Raw genomic sequence first — 22,895 nt, forward strand, 5'->3', positions numbered from 1 at the left:
ACCCCGTCACACACTCCCCAGAGGACAGTAGTACATTCCCCCGTCACACACTCCCCAGAGGACAGTAGTACATTACCCCCGTCACACACTCCCCAGAGGACAGTAGTACATTACCCCCGTCACACACTCCCCAGAGGACAGTACATTACCCCGTCACACACTCCCCAGAGAACAGTACATTACCACCGTCACACACTCCCCAGAGGACAGTAGTACATTACCCCCGTCACACACTCCCCAGAGGACAGTAGTACATTACCCCCGTCACACACTCCCCAGAGGACAGTAGTACATTACCACCGTCACACACTCCCCAGAGGACAGTAGTACATTACCCCAGTCACACACTCCCCAGAGGACAGTAGTACATTACCCCCGTCACACACTCCCCAGAGGACAGTAGTACATTACCCCCGTCACACACTCCCCAGAGGACAGTAGTACATTACCCCCGTCACACACTCCCCAGAGGACAGTAGTACATTACCCCCGTCACACACTCCCCAGAGGACAGTAGTACATTATCCCGTCACACACTCCCCAGAGGACAGTAGTACATTACCCCCGTCACACACTCCCCAGAGGACAGTGGTACATTACCCCCGTCACACACTCCCCAGAGGACAGTAGTACATTACCCCCGTCACACACTCCCCAGAGGACAGTAGTACATTACCCCCGTCACACACTCCCCAGAGAACAGTACATTACCCCCGTCACACACTCCCCAGAGGACAGTAGTACATTACCCCCGTCACACACTCCCCAGAGGACAGTACATTACCACCGTCACACACTCCCCAGAAGACAGTAGTACATTACCCCCGTCACACACTCCCCAGAGGACAGTAGTACATTACCCCCGTCACACACTCCCCAGAGGACAGTAGTACATTACCCCCGTCACACACTCCCCAGAGGACAGTACATTACCCCAGTCACACACTCCCCAGAGGACAGTAGTACATTACCCCCGTCACACACTCCCCAGAGGACAGTAGTACATTACCCCCGTCACACACTCCCCAGAGGACAGTAGTACATTACCCCGTCACACACAGGAGTCTCTCTGTAATCTAGTTTCACTGAGGAGTCTCTCTGTAATCTAGTTTCACTGAGGAGTCTCTCTGTAATCTAGTTTCACTGAGGAGTCTCTCTGTAATCTAGTTACACTGAGGAGTCTCTCTGTAATCTAGTTTCACTGAGGAGTCTCTCTGTAATCTATTTACACTGAGGAGTCTCTCTGTAATCTAGTTTCACTGAGGAGTCTCTCTGTAATCTAGTTTCACTGAGGAGTCTCTCTGTAATCTAGTTTCACTGAGGAGTCTCTCTGTAATCTAGTTTCACTGAGGAGTCTCTCTGTAATCTAGTTACACTGAGGAGTCTCTCTGTAATCTCCATCCTATAGTGTGATTTGACTATGACTCGTATGTGATTGTATTGCCTCTCTACATTAAGAGGAGTTCACTATGTAAATCTCTCTGCAGAGGAGCGTCTGTTAAATGACTCAAATGTAAATCTAACGCCCAGGATCTCAACATAAGGTTTGTCTCTAACCTATTGGTTATGTCATCCACAACCTTTTCAGAGACAATATATATTTCATCCCACGCCTGATATTGAGGTGTGCCTGAGATTACAGTTTCGTGTCTCATTTAGTGACTGTGTTTGGCAAACTGTGGGTGACTGAAGACTCAAATAGTTAAGTCAGTGTTCCTACAGTAGGGAACTCATTTAGTGACTGTGGGTGACTGGCGACTCAAACAGTCAGTGTTCCTACAGTAGGGAACTCATTTAGTGACTGTGGGTGACTGCCGACTGAAATAGTCAGTGTTCCTACAGTAGGGAACTCATTTAGTGACTGTGGGTGACTGCCGACTGAAATAGTCAGTGTTCCTACAGTAGGGAACTCATTTAGTGACTGTGGGTGACTGACGACTGAAATAGTCAGTGTTCCTACAGTAGGGAACTCATTTAGTGACTGTGGGTGACTGACGACTGAAATAGTCAGTGTTCCTACAGTAGGGAACTCATTTAGTGACTGTGGGTGACTGACGACTGAAATAGTCAGTGTTCCTACAGTAGGGAACTCATTTAGTGACTGTGGGTGACTGACGACTGAAATAGTCAGTGTTCCTACAGTAGGGAACTCATTTAGTGACTGTGGGTGACTGACGACTGAAATAGTCAGTGTTCCTACAGTAGGGAACTCATTTAGTGACTGTGGGTGACTGACGACTCAAATACTCAGTGTTCCTACAGTAGGGAACTCATTTAGTGACTGTGGGTGACTGACGACTCAAACAGTTAAGTCAGTGTTCCTACAGTAGGGAACTCATTTAGGCCGTATGAAATATCTTCTACAACTCACTAATAATCACATTTCTCCAAACTGCAAGTTGGAAGAGTTTCATTTCTATCCGTTATCTATTCTACACTATATCTCAATAAGTATTTCATCAGCAGATGGAGTTTATAGTCAGACAACAGAAATATGTCATGTAGCCTGGTGTGTTAAATATTTCTGCACCAAAAAGGTGAGTCTCTCTTCATCTACTGGAGAGTCCTGTTTCTCTCTCTCTCTCTCGCTCTGTCTCTCTTTCTCTCTCTCTCTCTCTCTCTCTCTCTGTCTCTCTCTCTCTCTCTCTCTCTCTCTCTCTCTCTCTCTCTCTCTCTCTCTCTCTCTCTCTCTCTGTCTGTCTGTCTGTCTGTCTCTGTCTCTGTCTCTGTCTCTGTCTCTGTCTCTGTCTCTGTCTCTCTCTCTCTCTCTCTCTCTCTCTCTCTCTCTCTCTCTCATACCATTCTGGATGGATAGAGGGAGAGACCAGGGTGGATTACCATTCTGGATGGATAGAGGAACAGACCAGGGGGATTACCATTCTGGATGGATAGAGGAACAGACCAGGGGGATTACCATTCTGGATGGATAGAGGGAGAGACCAGGGGGATTACCATTCTGGATGGATAGAGGGAGAGACCAGGGGGATTACCATTCTGGATGGATAGAGGAACAGACCAGGGGGATTACCATTCTGGATGGATAGAGGGAGAGACCAGGGGGATTACCATTCTGGATGGATAGAGGGAGAGACCAGGGTGGATTACCATTCTGGATGGATAGAGGAACAGACCAGGGGGATTACCATTCTGGATGGATAGAGGGAGAGACCAGGGGGATTACCATTCTGGATGGATAGAGGAACAGACCAGGGTGGATTACCATTCTGGATGGATAGCGGAACAGACCAGGGGGATTACCATTCTGGATGGATAGAGGAACAGACCAGGGGGATTACCATGCTGGATGGATAGAGGGAGAGACCAGGGGGATTACCATTCTGGATGGATAGAGGGAGAGACCAGCGGGATTACCATTCTGGATGGATAGAGGAAGAGACCAGGGTGGATTACCATTCTGGATGGATAGAGGGAGAGACCAGGGGGATTACCATTCTGGATGGATAGAGGAACAGACCAGGGGGATTACCATTCTGGATGGATAGAGGAACAGACCAGGGGGATTACCATTCTGGAAGGATAGAGGATGAGACCAGGGGGATTACCATTCTGGATGGATAGAGGAACAGACCAGGGGGATTACCATTCTGGATGGATAGAGGAACAGACAAGGGGGATTACCATTATGGATGGATAGAGGGAGAGACCAGGGGGATTACCATTCTGGATGGATAGAGGGAGAGACAAGGGGAATACCATTCTGGATGGATAGAGGGAGAGACCAGGGGGATTACCATTCTGGATGGATAGAGGAAGAGACCAGGGTGGATTACCATTCTGGATGGATAGAGGAACAGACCAGGGGGATTACCATTATGGATGGATAGAGAGAGAGACCAGGGGGATTACCATTCTGGATGGATAGAGGAAGAGACCAGGGTGGATTACCATTCTGGATGGATAGAGGGAGAGACCAGGGTGGATTACCATTCTGGATGGATAGAGGGAGAGACCAGGGTGGATTACCATTCTGGATGGATAGAGGGAGAGACCAGGGGGATTACCATTCTGGATGGATAGAGGGAGAGACCAGGGGGATTACCATTCTGGATGGATAGAGGGAGAGACCAGGGGGATTACCATTCTGGATGGATAGAGGAACAGACCAGGGGGATTACCATTCTGGATGGATAGAGGGAGAGACCAGGGGGATTACCATTCTGGATGGATAGAGGGAGAGACCAGGGGGATTACCATTCTGGATGGATAGAGGAACAGACCAGGGGGATTACCATTCTGGATGGATAGAGGAACAGACCAGGGGGATTACCATTCTGGATGGATAGAGGGAGAGACCAGGGTGGATTACCATTCTGGATGGATAGAGGAACAGACCAGGGGGATTACCATTCTGGATGGATAGAGGAACAGACCAAGGGGATTACCATTCTGGATGGATAGAGGAACAGACCAGGGGGATTACCATTCTGGATGGATAGAGGAACAGACCAGGGGGATTACCATTCTGGATAGATAGAGGAACAGACCAGGGGGATTACCATTCTGGATGGATAGAGGAACAGACCAGGGGGATTACCATTCTGGATGGATAGAGGAACAGACCAGGGGGATTACCATTCTGGATGGATAGAGGAACAGACCAGGGGGATTACCATTCTGGATGGATAGAGGAACAGACCAGGGGGATTACCATTCTGGATGGATAGAGGGAGAGACCAGGGTGGATTACCTTTCTGGATGGATAGAGGAAGAGACCAGGGGGATTACCATTCTGGATGGATAGAGGGAGAGACCAGGGGGATTACCATTCTGGATGGATAGAGGGAGAGACCAGGGGGATTACCATTCTGGATGGATAGAGGAACAGACCAGGGGGATTACCATTCTGGATGGATAGAGGGAGAGACCAGGGTGGATTACCATTCTGGATGGATAGAGGGAGAGACCAGGGGGGATTACCATTCTGGATGGATAGAGGGAGAGACCAGGGGGATTACCATTCTGGATGGATAGAGGGAGAGACCAGGGGGATTACCATTCTGGATGGATAGAGGAACAGACCAGGGGGATTACCATTCTGGATGGATAGAGGACGAGACCAGGGTGGATTACCATTCTGGATGGATAGAGGGAGAGACCAGGGGGATTACCATTCTGGATGGATAGAGGGAGAGACCAGGGTGGATTACCATTCTGGATGGATAGAGGGAGAGACCAGGGGGATTACCATTCTGGATGGATAGAGGGAGAGACCAGGGGGATTACCATTCTGGATGGATAGAGGAACAGACCAGGGGGATTACCATTCTGGATGGAGAGAGGGAGAGACCAGGGTGGATTACCATTCTGGATGGATAGAGGACGAGACCAGGGTGGATTACCATTCTGGATGGATAGAGGGAGAGACCAGGGGGATTACCATTCTGGATGGATAGAGGGAGAGACCAGGGTGGATTACCATTCTGGATGGATAGAGGGAGAGACCAGGGGGATTACCATTCTGGATGGATAGAGGGAGAGACCAGGGGGATTACCATTCTGGATGGATAGAGGAACAGACCAGGGGGATTACCATTCTGGATGGAGAGAGGGAGAGACCAGGGTGGATTACCATTCTGGATGGATAGAGGAAGAGACCAGGGGGATTACCATTCTGGATGGATAGAGGAACAGACCAGGGGGATTACCATTCTGGATGGATAGAGGGAGAGACCAGGGGGATTACCATTCTGGATGGATAGAGGAACAGACCAGGGGGATTACCATTCTGGATGGATAGAGGAACAGACCAGGGGGATTACCATTCTGGATGGATAGAGGGAGAGACCAGGGGGATTACCATTCTGGATGGATAGAGGAACAGACCAGGGGGATTACCATTCTGGATAGATAGAGGAAGAGACCAGGTGGATTACCATTCTGGATGGATAGAGGAAGAGACCAGGGGGATTACCATTCTGGATGGATAGAGGGACAGACCAGGGTGGATTACCATTCTGGATGGATAGAGGGAGAGACCAGGGGGATTACCATTCTGGATGGATAGAGGGAGAGACCAGGGGGATTACCATTCTGGATGGATAGAGGAACAGACCAGGGGGATTACCATTCTGGATGGATAGAGGAACAGACCAGGGGGATTACCATTCTGGATGGATAGAGGGAGAGACCAGGGTGGATTACCATTCTGGATGGATAGAGGAACAGACCAGGGGGATTACCATTCTGGATGGATAGAGGGAGAGACCAGGGGGATTACCATTCTGGATGGATAGAGGGAGAGACCAGGGGGATTACCATTCTGGATGGATAGAGGGAGAGACCAGGGGGATTACCATTCTGGATGGATAGAGGGAGAGACCAGGGGGATTACCATTCTGGATGGATAGAGGAAGAGACCAGGGGGATTACCATTCTGGATGGATAGAGGAACAGACCAGGGGGATTACCATTCTGGATGGATAGAGGAAGAGACCAGGGTGGATTACCATTCTGGATGGATAGAGGGAGAGACCAGGGTGGATTACCATTCTGGATGGATAGAGGAAGAGACCAGGGGGATTACCATTCTGGATGGATAGAGGGAGAGACCAGGGGGATTACCATTCTGGATGGATAGAGGGAGAGACCAGGGTGGATTACCATTCTGGATGGATAGAGGGAGAGACCAGGGTGGATTACCATTCTGGATGGATAGAGGGAGAGACCAGGGTGGATTACCATTCTGGATGGATAGAGGGAGAGACCAGGGTGGATTACCATTCTGGATGGATAGAGGGAGAGACCAGGGTGGATTACCATTCTGGATGGATAGAGGAACAGACCAGGGGGATTACCATTCTGGATGGATAGAGGAACAGACCAGGGGGATTCCCATTCTGGATGGATAGAGGGAGAGACCAGGGGGATTACCATTCTGGATGGATAGAGGGAGAGACCAGGGGGATTACCATTCTGGATGGATAGAAGAACAGACCAGGGGGATTACCATTCTGGATGGATAGAGGGAGAGACCAGGGTGATTACCATTCTGGATGGATAGAGGAACAGACCAGGGGGATTACCATTCTGGATGGATAGAGGAACAGACCAGGGTGGATTACCATTCTGGATGGATAGAGGGAGAGACCAGGGGGATTACCATTCTGGATGGATAGAGGGAGAGACCAGGGGGATTACCATTCTGGATGGATAGAGGAACAGACCAGGGGGATTACCATTCTGGATGGATAGAGGAACAGACCAGGGGGATTACCATTCTGGATGGATAGAGGGAGAGACCAGGGGGATTACCATTCTGGATGGATAGAGGGAGAGACCAGGGGGATTACCATTCTGGATGGATAGAGGAAGAGACCAGGGTGGATTACCATTCTGGATGGATAGAGGAACAGACCAGGGTGGATTACCATTCTGGATGGATAGAGGAACAGACCAGGGTGGATTACCATTCTGGATGGATAGAGGGAGAGACCAGGGGGATTACCATTCTGGATGGATAGAGGGAGAGACCAGGGGGATTACCATTCTGGATGGATAGAGGGAGAGACCAGGGGGATTACCATTCTGGATGTATAGAGGAACAGACCAGGGGGATTACCATTCTGGATGGATAGAGGGAGAGACCAGGGGGATTACCATTCTGGATGGATAGAGGAACAGACCAGGTGATTACCATTCTGGATGGATAGAGGAACAGACCAGGGGGATTACCATTCTGGATGGATAGAGGGAGAGACCAGGGGGATTACCATTCTGGATGGATAGAGGACCAGACCAGGGGGATTACCATTCTGGATGGATAGAGGAACAGACCAGGGGATTACCATTCTGGATGGATAGAGGAACAGACCAGGGGGATTACCATTCTGGATGGATAGAGGAACAGACCAGGGGGATTACCATTCTGGATGGATAGAGGAACAGACCAGGGGATTACCATTCTGGATGGATAGAGGAACAGACCAGGGGGATTACCATTCTGGATGGATAGAGGGAGAGACCAGGGTGGATTACCATTCTGGATGGATAGAGGGAGAGACTAGGGTGGATTACCATTCTGGATGGATAGAGGGAGAGACCAGGGGGATTACCATTCTGGATGGATAGAGGAAGAGACCAGGGTGGATTACCATTCTGGATGGATAGAGGGAGAGACCAGGGGGATTACCATTCTGGATGGATAGAGGAACAGACCAGGTGATTACCATTCTGGATGGATAGAGGAACAGACCAGGGGGATTACCATTCTGGATGGATAGAGGGAGAGACCAGGGGGATTACCATTCTGGATGGATAGAGGAACAGACCAGGGGGATTACCATTCTGGATGGATAGAGGAACAGACCAGGGGATTACCATTCTGGATGGATAGAGGAACAGACCAGGGGGATTACCATTCTGGATGGATAGAGGAACAGACCAGGGGGATTACCATTCTGGATGGATAGAGGAAGAGACCAGGGTGGATTACCATTCTGGATGGATAGAGGAACAGACCAGGGGGATTACCATTCTGGATGGATAGAGGGAGAGACCAGGGTGGATTACCATTCTGGATGGATAGAGGAAGAGACCAGGGTGGATTACCATTCTGGATGGATAGAGGGAGAGACCAGGGTGGATTACCATTCTGGATGGATAGAGGGAGAGACCAGGGTGGATTACCATTCTGGATGGAGAGAGGGAGAGACCAGGGGCTGGACTCCACTCCTCCTCTCCCTTTCTCTCTCTCTCTCTTCAGTTGATGTTCTTCCCTCTGATATCTAAACCTGTCATTAAAAGAAAGATGAGCACAGTGTCTGTGGTGGACTTTAAAGAAGGGAGAAATGGGGGATTCTCTTAGTAGTAGCTCCCCTTTCACTCTATCATACTCACACACTGTCCCTCTCTCTGTCGCTCTCTCGTTCTCTCTCTCTGATCTGCCACTCGCCTTCGCCACACCAATTATTATCTTCTGGGCTGGCAACACAGAACACAGAACACAGAACACAGAACACAGAACACAGAACACACACACACACACACACACACACACACACACACACACACACACACACACACACACACACACACACACACACACACACACACACACACACACACACACACACACACACACACACACACACACACACACACACACACACACACACACACACACACACACACACACACACACACACACACACACACACACACACACACACACACACACACACACACACACACACACACACACACACACACACACAGAGTGTCAGAGCAGAGAGCAGGAGAGGGTGATGTCATGGTGAAGTGTGTTTGATCAGTGCTGTCTGATCCTAGAACAACTCCTACAGACTGTTGCATCATCTCTTGGTGATACACACACACACACACACACACACACACACACACACATTAACACACACACACACACACACACACATAGAGACACACACACATACACACACAGAGGATTGTTCAACGGTCTCCATGTCTTCATAACTAGGGTGGTTTCTATGTCTCAGGATTCTTCAACGGTGTGTCCTCTCGTTTCCTCCCTGGTCCTCCTGTCAGTGTCACTCTCCTCCTGTCCTCTCGTTTCCTGTTGGTCCTCCTTTCTCTCAGAGTTCCTGTCAGTGTCACTCTCCCCCTGTGTCCTCTCGTTTCCTCCTGGTCCTCCTTTCTCTCAGAGTTACTGTCAGTGTCACTCTCCCCCTGTGTCCTCTCGTTTCCTCCTGGTGCCTCCTTTCTCTCAGAGTTACTGTCAGTGTCACTCTCCTCCTGTGTCCTCTCGTTTCCTCCTGGTCCTCCTTTCTCTCAGAGTTACTGTCAGTGTCACTCTCCCCCTGTGTCCTCTCGTTTCCTCCTGGTGCCTCCTTTCTCTCAGAGTTACTGTCAGTGTCACTCTCCTCCTGTGTCCTCTCGTTTCCTCCTGGTCCTCCCTTCTCTCAGAGTTACTGTCAGTGTCACTCTCCCCCTGTGTCCTCTCGTTTCCTCCTGGTCCTCCTTTCTCTCAGAGTTACTGTCAGTGTCACTCTCCCCCTGTGTCCTCTCGTTTCCTCCTTTCTCTCAGAGTTACTGTCAGTGTCACTCTCCTCCTGTGTCCTCTCGTTTCCTCCTTTCTCTCAGAGTTACTGTCAGTGTCACTCTCCTCCTGTGTCCTCTCGTTTCCTCCTGGTCCTCCCTTCTCTCAGAGTTCCTGTCAGTGTCACTCTCCCCCTGTGTCCTCTCGTTTCCTCCTTTCTCTCAGAGTTACTGTCAGTGTCACTCTCCTCCTGTGTCCTCTCGTTTCCTCCTTTCTCTCAGAGTTACTGTCAGTGTCACTCTCCCCCTGTGTCCTCTCGTTTCCTCCTTTCTCTCAGAGTTACTGTCAGTGTCACTCTCCCCCTGTGTCCTCTCGTTTCCTCCTTTCTCTCAGAGTTACTGTCAGTGTCACTCTCCCCCTGTGTCCTCTCGTTTCCTCCCTTCTCTCAGAGTTACTGTCAGTGTCACTCTCCCCCTGTGTCCTCTCGTTTCCTCCCTTCTCTCAGAGTTACTGTCAGTGTCACTCTCCTCCTGTGTCCTCTCGTTTCCTCCTTTCTCTCAGAGTTCCTGTCAGTGTCACTCTCCCCCTGTGTCCTCTCGTTTCCTCCTGGTCCTCCTTTCTCTGAGTTACTGTCACTCCTCCTCCTCCTCCTCCTCCTCCTCATCCCTAAAGGATTGTTTTATACTAAACATACTGTATCGTAATCCACACAACACAGGCATTGCTTTGAGTAATTGAAATAAATCCTGAATTCCACTCACCAAAATGTTTTGTTTTTGTAAACCCTATCTTTGTTAATATAGAACAGGGTTATTTAACTCTGACCCTACGACGTCTGGAGCCTGCTGGTGTGCTGTTCTTCCCCATTCATTTTTTTTCTCATTAAACTACACACAATAACCCATAACGACAAAGCAAAAACAGGTTTTAAGACATTTTTGCTAAATTATACAAAAATAATAATAAACAGAAATCACATTTACATAACTATTCAGACCCTTTACTCAGTACTTTGTTGAAACACCTTTGGCAGTAATTATAGCCTTGAGGGTTCAAGTCCGGGCTCTGGCTGGGCCACTCAAGGACATTCAGAGACTTGTCCCCGAAGCAGCTCCTGTCTTGTCTCTGATGTGTGCTTAGGTCCGTTGTCCTGTTGGAAGGTCAACCTTCACCCCAGTCTGAGGTCTTGAGCCGTTCCATAAAAATGGAGCTCTATAGGAGAAAGCCCTGCATCCAGCTGTCTGCTTATAAATTCTAGGGACAGTTAGGAGGCCTGCGTCTTGTGACCGAAGCGTTCGTGTAGGTATGTACGGCAGGACCAACTCAGAGAGATAGGTAGGAGCAAGACCATGTAATGCTTTGTAGGTTTGCAGTAAAACCTTGAAATTAGCCCTAGCCTTAACAGGAAGCCAGTGTAGAGAGGCTAGCACTGGAGCAGGTTTTCATTAAGGATCTCTCTGTACTTCGCTCCGTTCATCTTTCTCTGACTAGTCTCCCAGTCCCTGCTGCTGAAAAACATCCCCACAGCATTATGCTGCCACCACCATGTTTCACTGTAGGGATGTTTCCTGGTTTCATCCAGATGTGACTCTTGGCATTGAGACCAAATAATTGAATCTTGGTTTCATCAGACCAGAGATTCTTGTTTCTCATGGTCTGAGAATCATTAGGTGCCGTTTGGCAAACTCCATGCGGGCTGTCATGTGCCTTTTACTGAGGAGTGGCTTCTGTCTGACCACTCTACCATAAAGGCCTGATTGGTGGAGTGCTGCATAGATGGCTGTCCTTCTGGAAGGTTCTCCCATCTCCACAGAGGAACTCTAGAGTCAGAGTGACCATTAGGTTCTTGGTCACCTCCCTGACCAAGGCCCTTCTCCCCCGATTGCTCAGTTTGGCCCGGGCTCCCAGCTCTAGGAAGAGTCTTGGTGGTTCCAAACATCTTCCATTGAAGAATGATGGAGGCCACTGTGTTCTTGGGACCTTCAATGCTGCAGACATTTTTTTGGTACCCTTCCCCAGATCTGTGCCTCAACACAATCCTGTCTCAGAGCTCTACAGACAATTCCTTCGACCTCATGGCTTGGTGTTTGCTCTGACATGCACTGTCAACTGTAGGACCTTATATAGACAGGTGTGTGCCTTTCCAAATCATGTCCAATCAATTGAATTTACCACAGGTGGACTCCAATCATGTTGTAGAAACATCTCAAGGATGATCAATGGAAACAAGATGCATCTGAGCTCAATTTCGAGACTCATAGCAAAGGTTCTGAATAATTATGTAAATGTAATATTTCAGTGTTTTATTGTTAATAAATTTGCAGCATCGTTCATTGTCATTATGGGGTATTGTGATGTCATTATGGGGTATTGTGATGTCATTATGGGGTATTGTGAGTAGATTGCTGAGGATTTTGTTTTTCATACATTTTAGAATAAGGCGGCTGTGTAACGTAACAAAATGTGTAAAAAGTCAATGGGTCTGAATACTTTCCGAAGTCACTGCATGTGATTACCTAATCTGTTGGTCTGAGTGAGTCATGGTTATAGCTGTTTTTGGTCCCACTTTAAAAATCACATGTATTTATAAAGCCCTTTTTACATCAGCTGATGTCACCAACTGCTTATACAGAAACCCAGCCTGAAACCCCAAACAGAAAGCAAAGCAGATTGAGAAGCACGGGGGGGGGGGGGGATATCAACAGACCACCAACCTACTACCCTGAGTAGTAAGTGACTCAGCCCCTGTAATAGGGTCAGAGGCAGAGAATCCCAGTGGAGAGAGAGGAGGCGGCCAGGCAGAGACAGCAAGGGCAGTTCGTCATGCCAGTGCCTTGCCATCCACCTTCACACCCCTGGGCCATAGGAGTCTTCAGTCCAGACTTAAAGGTCGAGACCGAGTCTACGTCTCTCACATTAATAAGCAGACCATTCCATTAAAATGGAGCTCTATAGGAGAAAGCCCTGCCTCCAGCTGTTTGCTTAGAAATTCTAGAGACAGGAAGGAGGCCTGCCTCTTGTGACCGTAGCGTACGTGTAGGTATGTACGGCAGGACCAAATCAGAGAGATAGGTAGGAGCGAGGCCATGTAATGCTTTGTAGGTTAGCAGTAAAACCGTTGCAGTAGTCTAATCTAGAAGTAGCCGGAGACTAGAGCGTTGCAGTAGTCTAATCTAGAAGGAGCCGGAGACTAGAGCGTTGCAGTAGTCTAATCTAGAAGTGACAAAAACATGGATGAGTTTTTCTGCATCCCATTTGTTTTGACAAAAAGTTTCAGATTTTTTGCGATGTTATAATGCTGCCCTTGAAATATTCTCCACATGTTGTAAAGCATTATAAAGGCTTCATAAGCACTACATAAATTCTTCACAAATCATCTATAAGCATGTCGTACTGAATAAATGGTGTATAAACATACATAGTATGTCACAATTGGCAATTCACTGGGAATGGTTATCACCCTTCATACACTGGAGTGCTTATAAAGCTTGTATGTACTCTGTGTACAGCTTTTATAAAGCTTGTATGTACTCTGTATACAGCCTTAATAAAGTGTGTATGTACTCTGTATACAGCCTTTATAAAGATTTTATGTACTCTGTATACAGCCTTTATAAAGTGTGTATGTACTCTGTATAAAACCTTTATAAAGCTTGTATGTACTCTGTATACAGCCTTTATAAAGCTTGCATGTACTCTGTATACAGCCTTTATAAAGCTTGTATGTACTCTGTATACAGCGTTTATAAAGCTTGTATGTACTCTGTATAAAGCTTGTATAAAGCTTGTATGTACTCTGTATACAGCCTTTATAAAGCTTGTATGTACTCTGTATACAGCCTTTATGAAGATTGTATGTACTCTGTATACAGCCTTTATGAAGCTTGTATGTACTCTGTATACAGCCTTTATAAAGCTTGTATGTACTCTGTATACAGCCTTTGTAAATTGTTTAAAGTGGGAACCAGTTGTTTACCCTCCTATAGTACTTATTGTCAATAAGCCATGTTGAACTGGTCACTAGTACAGGACAGTTAACCATGTTGGACTGGTCACTAGTACATGACAGTAAACCATGTTGGACTGGTCACTAGTACACGACAGTGGTTGGCATCAGAGTATGTAAATGCATGTGTGTTTGTGTGTGTTTCAGGTACCAGGACATGAGAAGACACATTGGCTTTGAGATCAGAGACATGTGGTATAATCTAGGTATGAATCATCTCTTTCATATTCTTCATATGCATTCAATTAACATATGTGACCGACCGGCTCCATTCGGTCTTATGTAGCAGCATTTCAGATGGTGTTTTTTAAAAGTAGAGACTCTTTGCTACAAAATGGTAGATCATACATGACTGTTGAGGAACAATGAGACAGTAATTCTGCTTTGAAAGTTGATAAACTTGTAACCCCACTTTTTGAGAAAATGGCCCTTGAATGTCTTGGTAATACTACTGGAGAGCTCTTCTTTGTCTACAGACCATTCAGCATCGTTCACACCCTCTTAAGCCTTAAGCCCCACCCATCTCTTTTAAGGAATCACATGTGAGGCCATGTGCTAAACAGAGTGAGTAACGATAGTTTAGTAAACAACCAAAGATTTCAAGACTATAGGCTGGTTTATACGACATATATCAACATGTCTGTAAACAGTTGTCGCAGTGACATCATGAACATTAAACGTGTCTTTATCGTTATGAAAAAGTATAACAAAAACGACAGGCTGCATGACATCAGCAGCTTGGTGGTCCAAAATAGCATAACTGGTGTATTTTAATACCAATAAATCCATCCGTTTTAAAACTTTATTTATTAAATGTCAATCTAGCAAACCAGGCAACTAAAAGCTAACTAGCTAGGTAACATTAAGTTAGCTGTATAAAGGTTAAGTTAGCTGTATAAACGTTAAGTTAGCTGGCTAGCTAACATTAAGTTAGCTGTATAAACATTAAGTTAGCTGGCTAGCTAACATTAAGTTAGCTGTGTAAACGATAAGTTAGCTGGCTAGCTAACATTAAGTTAGCTGTATAAATGTTAAGTTAGCTGGCTAGCCAGTTGAAATAATGACCATATCATATAGCTGACAACGTCTTCACTTTAGCTAATTTGTATTCATTATTATAGGAAAATAAACTTTCATCACTCAAAATTCGAAATTGTGTTTTTTTACATTTGATAAAAGTAGAGACTCAGAGCTACAAAATGGTAGATCATAGACTTCATTTGAGGAACAATGGGAACAAAATTCTGCTTTGAAAGTTGATAAATGTGTAACCCCACTTTTTGAGAAAATCGCCTTTGAATGTTTTGGTATCTAGTGAAGAGCTCCTCTTTGTCTACACCCATTCAGAATCGTTCACAACCTCTTAAGCTTTAGCCCCACCCATCTCGTTTCGATCTCGGAGCGCACACTCAACGGGTGTTGTACACACGTAACGTTAGCTAACGAGCCAGCCAGCTAACGTTAGTTAAACAACAATTAACAGTGCCAACAATGTCAAAGTGCTGGGAGCTAACCAACAATGTTCAATGTTAGCTAGCTAACATTAGGCTCTAAGTAGAACAGCAAACGGCTCTGGGAAACTAATAGTAACGTTAGCTAGGGAGCCAGCCAGCTAACATTAGCTAGCTAGTCAACTAACATATCACCGTTCAACTAACATATCACCCACCGTTCAACTAACATATCACAGTTCAACTAACATATCACCAGTCAACTAACATATCACCCACCGTTCAACTAACATATCACCCACCGTTCAACTAACATATCACCCACCGTTCAACTAACATATCACCCACCGTTTAACTAACATATCACCCACCGTTTAACTAACATATCACCCACCGTTCAACTAACATATCACCCACCGTTCAACTAACATATCACCATTCAACTAACATATCCCCAGTCAACTAACATATCACCGTTCAACTAACATATCACCATTCAACTAACATATCACCATTCAACTAACATATCGCCATTCAACTAACATATCACCAGTCAACTAACATATCACCATTCAACTACCATATCACCAGTCAACTAACATATCACCGTTCAACTAACATATCACCGTTCAACTAACATATCACCGTTCAACTAACATTTCACCAGTCAACTAACATATCACCAGTCAACTAACATATCACCAGTCAACTAACATATCACCAGTCAACTAACATATCACCAGTCAACTAACATATCACCAGTCAACTAACATATCACCCACCGTTCAACTAACATATCACCAGTCAACTAACATATCACCGTTCAACTAACATATCACCCACCGTTCAACTAACATATCACCAGTCAACTAACATATCGCCGTTCAACTAACATATCACCCACCGTTCAACTAACATATCACCAGTCAACTAACATATCACCGTTCAACTAACATATCACCGTTCAACTAACATATCACCGTTCAACTAACATATCACCAGTCAACTAACATATCACCCACCGTTCAACTAACATATCACCCACCGTTCAACTAACATATCACCATTCAACTAACATATCACCATTCAACTAACATATCACCGTTCAACTAACATATCACCAGTCAAATAACATATCACCGTTCAACTAACATATCACCGTTCAACTAACATATCACCGTTCAACTAACATATCACCGTTCAACTAACATATCACCAGTCAACTAACATATCACCATTCAACTAACATATCACCAGTCAACTAACATATCACCGTTCAACTAACATATCACCGTTCAACTAACATATCACCGTTCAACTAACATATCACCAGTCAACTAACATATCACCAGTCAACTAACATATCACCGTTCAACTAACATATCACCGTTCAACTAACATATCACCGTTCAACTAACATATCACCGTTCAACTAACATATCACCAGTCAACTAACATATCACCAGTCAACTAACATATCACCAGTCAACTAACATATCACCGTTCAACTAACATATCACCGTTCAACTAACATATCACCGTTCAACTAACATATCACCGTTCAACTAACATATCACCATTCAACTAACATATCACCAGTCAACTAACATATCACCATTCAACTAACATATCACCAGTCAACTAACATATCACCGTTCAACTAACATATCACCATTCAACTAACATATCACCATTCAACTAACATATCACCAGTCAACTAACATATCACCAGTCAACTAACATATCGCCATTCAACTAACATATCGCCATTCAACTAACATATCGCCATTCAACTAACATATCGCCATTCAACTAACATATCACCAGTCAACTAACATATCACCATGCAACTAACATATCACCATTCAACTAACATATCACCATTCAACTAACATATCACCGTTCAACTAACATATCCCTGTTCAACTAACATATCACCATTCAACTAACATATCACCCACCATTCAACTAACATATCACCCACCATTCAACTAACATATCACCCACCGTTCAACTAACATATCACCAGTCAACTAACATATCACCGTTCAACTAACATATCACTGTTCAACTAACACACCATTCAACTAACATATCACCCACCGTTCAACTAACTTATCACTGTTCAACTAACATATCACCCACCGGTCAACTAACATATCACCATTCAACTAACATATCACCATTCAACTAACATATCACCATTCAACTAACATATCAGCATTCAACTAACATATTCAACTAACATATCACCATTCAACTAACATATTCAACTAACATACCACCGTTCAACTAACATACCACCGTTCAACTAACATATCACCGTTCAACTAACATATCACCGTTCAACTAACATATCACCATTCAACTAACATATCACCAGTCAACTAACATATCACCGTTCAACTAACATATCACCATTCAACTAACATATCACCGTTCAACTAACATATCACCATTCAACTAACATATCACCAGTCAACTAACATATCACCATTCAACTAACATATCACCGTTCAACTAACATATCACCATTCAACTAACATATCACCAGTCAACTAACATATCACCGTTCAACTAACATATCACCATTCAACTAACATATCACCATTCAACTAACATATCACCAGTCAACTAACATATCACCAGTCAACTAACATATCGCCATTCAACTAACATATCGCCATTCAACTAACATATCGCCATTCAACTAACATATCGCCATTCAACTAACATATCACCAGTCAACTAACATATCACCATGCAACTAACATATCACCATTCAACTAACATATCACCATTCAACTAACATATCACCGTTCAACTAACATATCCCTGTTCAACTAACATATCACCATTCAACTAACATATCACCCACCATTCAACTAACATATCACCCACCATTCAACTAACATATCACCCACCGTTCAACTAACATATCACCAGTCAACTAACATATCACCGTTCAACTAACATATCACTGTTCAACTAACACACCATTCAACTAACATATCACCCACCGTTCAACTAACTTATCACTGTTCAACTAACATATCACCCACCGGTCAACTAACATATCACCATTCAACTAACATATCACCATTCAACTAACATATCACCATTCAACTAACATATCAGCATTCAACTAACATATTCAACTAACATATCACCATTCAACTAACATATTCAACTAACATACCACCGTTCAACTAACATACCACCGTTCAACTAACATATCACCATTCAACTAACATATCACCGGTCAACTAACATATCACCGGTCAAATAGCATATCACCATTCAACTAACATATCACCAGTCAACTAACATATCACCAGTCAACTAACATATCACCATTCAACTAACATATCACCATTCAACTAACATATCACCGGTCAACTAACATATCACCATTCAACTAACATATCACCATTCAACTAACATATCACCAGTCAACTAACATATCACCAGTCAACTAACATATCACCATTCAACTAACATATCACCATTCAACTAACATATCACCGGTCAACTAACATATCACCAGTCAACTGACATATCACCAGTCAACTAACATATCACCATTCAACTAACATATCACCGTTCAACTAACATATCACCAGTCAACTAACATATCACCGTTCAACTAACATATCAGCATTCAACTAACATATTCAACTAACATATCACCATTCAACTAACATATTCAACTAACATACCACCGTTCAACTAACATACCACCGTTCAACTAACATATCACCGTTCAACTAACATATCACCAGTCAACTAACATATCACCAGTCAACTAACATATCACCAGTCAACTAACATATCACCATTCAACTAACATATCACCGCTCAACTAACATATCACCAGTCAACTAACATATCACCAGTCAACTAACATATCACCAGTCAACTAACATATCACCAGTCAACTAACATATCACCGCTCAACTAACATATCACCCACCATTCAACTAACATATCACCAGTCAACTAACATATCACCGTTCAACTAACATATCACCAGTCAACTAACATATCGCCATTCAACTAACATATCACCATTCAACTAACATATCACCGTTCAACTAACATATCACCAGTCAACTAACATATCCCTGTTCAACTAACATATCACCGCTCAACTAACATATCACCCACCGTTCAACTAACATATCACCAGTCAACTAACATATCACCGTTCAACTAACATATCACCAGTCAACTAACATATCCCTGTTCAACTAACATATCCCTGTTCAACTAACATATCACCGCTAAACTAACATATCACCAGTCAACTAACATATCGCCGCTCAACTAACATATCACCAGTCAACTAACATATCACCATTCAACTAACATATCACCGGTCAACTAACATATCCCTGTTCAACTAACATATCACCATTCAACTAACATATCACCGTTCAACTAACATATCCCTGTTCAACTAACATATCACCATTCAACTAACATATCACCGCTCAACTAACATATCACCAGTCAACTAACATATCACCAGTCAACTAACATATCACCATTCAACTAACATATCACCGTTCAACTAACATATCCCTGTTCAACTAACATATCACCATTCAACTAACATATCCCTGTTCAACTAACATATCACCGCTCAACTAACACACCATTCAACTAACATATCACCCACCGTTCAACTAACTTATCACTGTTCAACTAACATATCACCCACCGGTCAACTAACATATCACCATTCAACTAACATATCACCATTCAACTAACATATCACCATTCAACTAACATATCAGCATTCAACTAACATATCCCTGTTCAACTAACATATCACCATTCAACTAACATATCACTATTCAACTAACATATCACCAGGCAACTAACATATCACCATTCAACTAACATATCACCATTCAACTAACATATCACTATTCAACTAACATATCACCATTCAACTAACATATCACCATTCAACTAACATATCACCATTCAACTAACATATCACCATTCAACTAACATATCACCATTCAACTAACATATCACTATTCAACTAACATATCACCAGTCAACTAACATATCACCAGTCAACTAACATATCACCAGTCAACTAACATATCACCAGTCAACTAACATATCACCATTCAACTAACATATCACCAGTCAACTAACATATCACCGTTCAACTAACATATTCAACTAACATATCACCATTCAACTAACATATCACCATGCAACTAACATATCACCATTCAACTAACATATTCAACTAACATATCACCGTTCAACTAACATATCACCATTCAACTAACATATCACCGTTCAACTAACATATCACCGTTCAACTAACATATCACCATTCAACTAACATATCACCGTTCAACTAACATATCACCATTCTCAGATTCTGAAGATGCCATCATAATCTACCTATAGAGTATAGAGGGTTGGATCATGGGTTACCAGGTTGTTAGTGAAAACAGGAAGGACTAAGGATAGAGGGTCGGATCATGGGTTACCAGGTTGTTAATGAAAACAGGAAGGACTAAGGATAGAGGGTCGGATCATGGGTTACCAGGTTGTTAGTGAAACAGGAAGGACTACGGATAGAGGGTTGGATCATGGGTTACCAGGTTGTTAGTGAAAACAGGAAGGACTAAGGATAGAGGGTTGGATCATGGGTTACCAGGTTGTTAGTGAAAACAGGAAGGAATAAGGATAGAGGGTCGGATCATGGGTTACCAGGTTGTTAGTGAAAACAGGAAGAACTAAGGATAGAGGGTTGGATCATGGGTTACCAGGTTGTTAGTGAAAACAGGAAGGAATAAGGATAGAGGGTTGGATCATGGGTTACCAGGTTGTTAGTGAAAACAGGAAGGAATAGAGAATAGAGGGTTGGATCATGGGTTACCAGGTTGTTAGTGAAAACAGGAAGGACTAAGGATAGAGGGTCGGATCATGGGTTACCAGGTTGTTAGTGAAAACAGGAAGGACTAAGGATAGAGGGTCGGATCATGGGTTACCAGGTTGTTAGTGAAAACAGGAAGGACTAAGGATAGAGGGTTGGATCATGGGTTACCAGGTTGTTAGTGAAAACAGGAAGGACTAAGGATAGAGGGTCGGATCATGGGTTACCAGGTTGTTAGTGAAAACAGGAAGGACTAAGAATAGAGGGTTGGATCATGGGTTACCAGGTTGTTAATGAAAACAGGAAGGACTAAGGATAGAGGGTCGGATCATGGGTTACCAGGTTGTTAGTGAAAACAGGAAAGACTAAGGATAGAGGGTCGGATCATGGGTTACCAGGTTGTTAGTGAAAACAGGAAGGACTAAGGATAGAGGGTCGGATCATGGGTTACCAGGTTGTTAGTGAAAACAGGAAGGAATAAGGATAGAGGGTCGGATCATGGGTTACCAGGTTGTTAGTGAAAACAGGAAGGACTAAGGATAGAGGGTTGGATCATGGGTTACCAGGTTGTTAGTGAAAACAGGAAGGAATAAGGATAGAGGGTTGGATCATGGGTTACCAGGTTGTTAGTGAAAACAGGAAGGAATAGAGAATAGAGGGTTGGATCATGGGTTACCAGGTTGTTAGTGAAAACAGGAAGGACTAAGGATAGAGGGTCGGATCATGGGTTACCAGGTTGTTAGTGAAAACAGGAAGGACTAAGGATAGAGGGTCGGATCATGGGTTACCAGGTTGTTAGTGAAAACAGGAAGGACTAAGGATAGAGGGTTGGATCATGGGTTACCAGGTTGTTAGTGAAAACAGGAAGGACTAAGGATAGAGGGTCGGATCATGGGTTACCAGGTTGTTAGTGAAAACAGGAAGGACTAAGAATAGAGGGTTGGATCATGGGTTACCAGGTTGTTAATGAAAACAGGAAGGACTAAGGATAGAGGGTCGGATCATGGGTTACCAGGTTGTTAGTGAAAACAGGAAGGACTAAGGATAGAGGGTCGGATCATGGGTTACCAGGTTGTTAGTGAAAACAGGAAGGACTAAGGATAGAGGGTCGGATCATGGGTTACCAGGTTGTTAATGAAAACAGGAAGGACTAAGGATAGAGGGTTGGATCATGGGTTACCAGGTTGTTAATGAAAACAGGAAGGACTAAGGATAGAGGGTCGGATCATGGGTTACCAGGTTGTTAATGAAAACAGGAAGGACTAAGGATAGAGGGTCGGATCATGGGTTACCAGGTTGTTAGTGAACTAGGAAGGACTACGGATAGAGGGTTGGATCATGGGTTACCAGGTTGTTAGTGAAAACAGGAAGGACTAAGGATAGAGGGTTGGATCATGGGTTACCAGGTTGTTAGTGAAAACAGGAAGGAATAAGGATAGAGGGTCGGATCATGGGTTACCAGGTTGTTAGTGAAAACAGGAAGGACTAAGGATAGAGGGTTGGATCATGGGTTACCAGGTTGTTAGTGAAAACAGGAAG

The 22,895-nt window shown here is 44.3% G+C and overlaps 1 protein-coding gene across 1 annotated transcript in view; it reads left to right on the plus strand.

Moving 5' to 3' along the window:
- Positions 1–22,895, plus strand: part of LOC139569900 (dedicator of cytokinesis protein 1-like) — a gene marked incomplete at its 3' end in the record, with an annotated part of 159,581 nt that overhangs the window by 82,714 nt on the left and 53,972 nt on the right. Inside the window, exon 5 of the mRNA XM_071391225.1 lies at positions 14,145–14,203. Coding sequence (XP_071247326.1) covers positions 14,145–14,203 — 59 coding nt within the window. The remainder of the gene's footprint in view (positions 1–14,144; positions 14,204–22,895) is intronic.

Source organism: Salvelinus alpinus, chromosome 3 (assembly GCF_045679555.1).
Source record: "Salvelinus alpinus chromosome 3, SLU_Salpinus.1, whole genome shotgun sequence".
NCBI classification, from domain to species: Eukaryota; Metazoa; Chordata; class Actinopteri; order Salmoniformes; family Salmonidae; genus Salvelinus; species Salvelinus alpinus.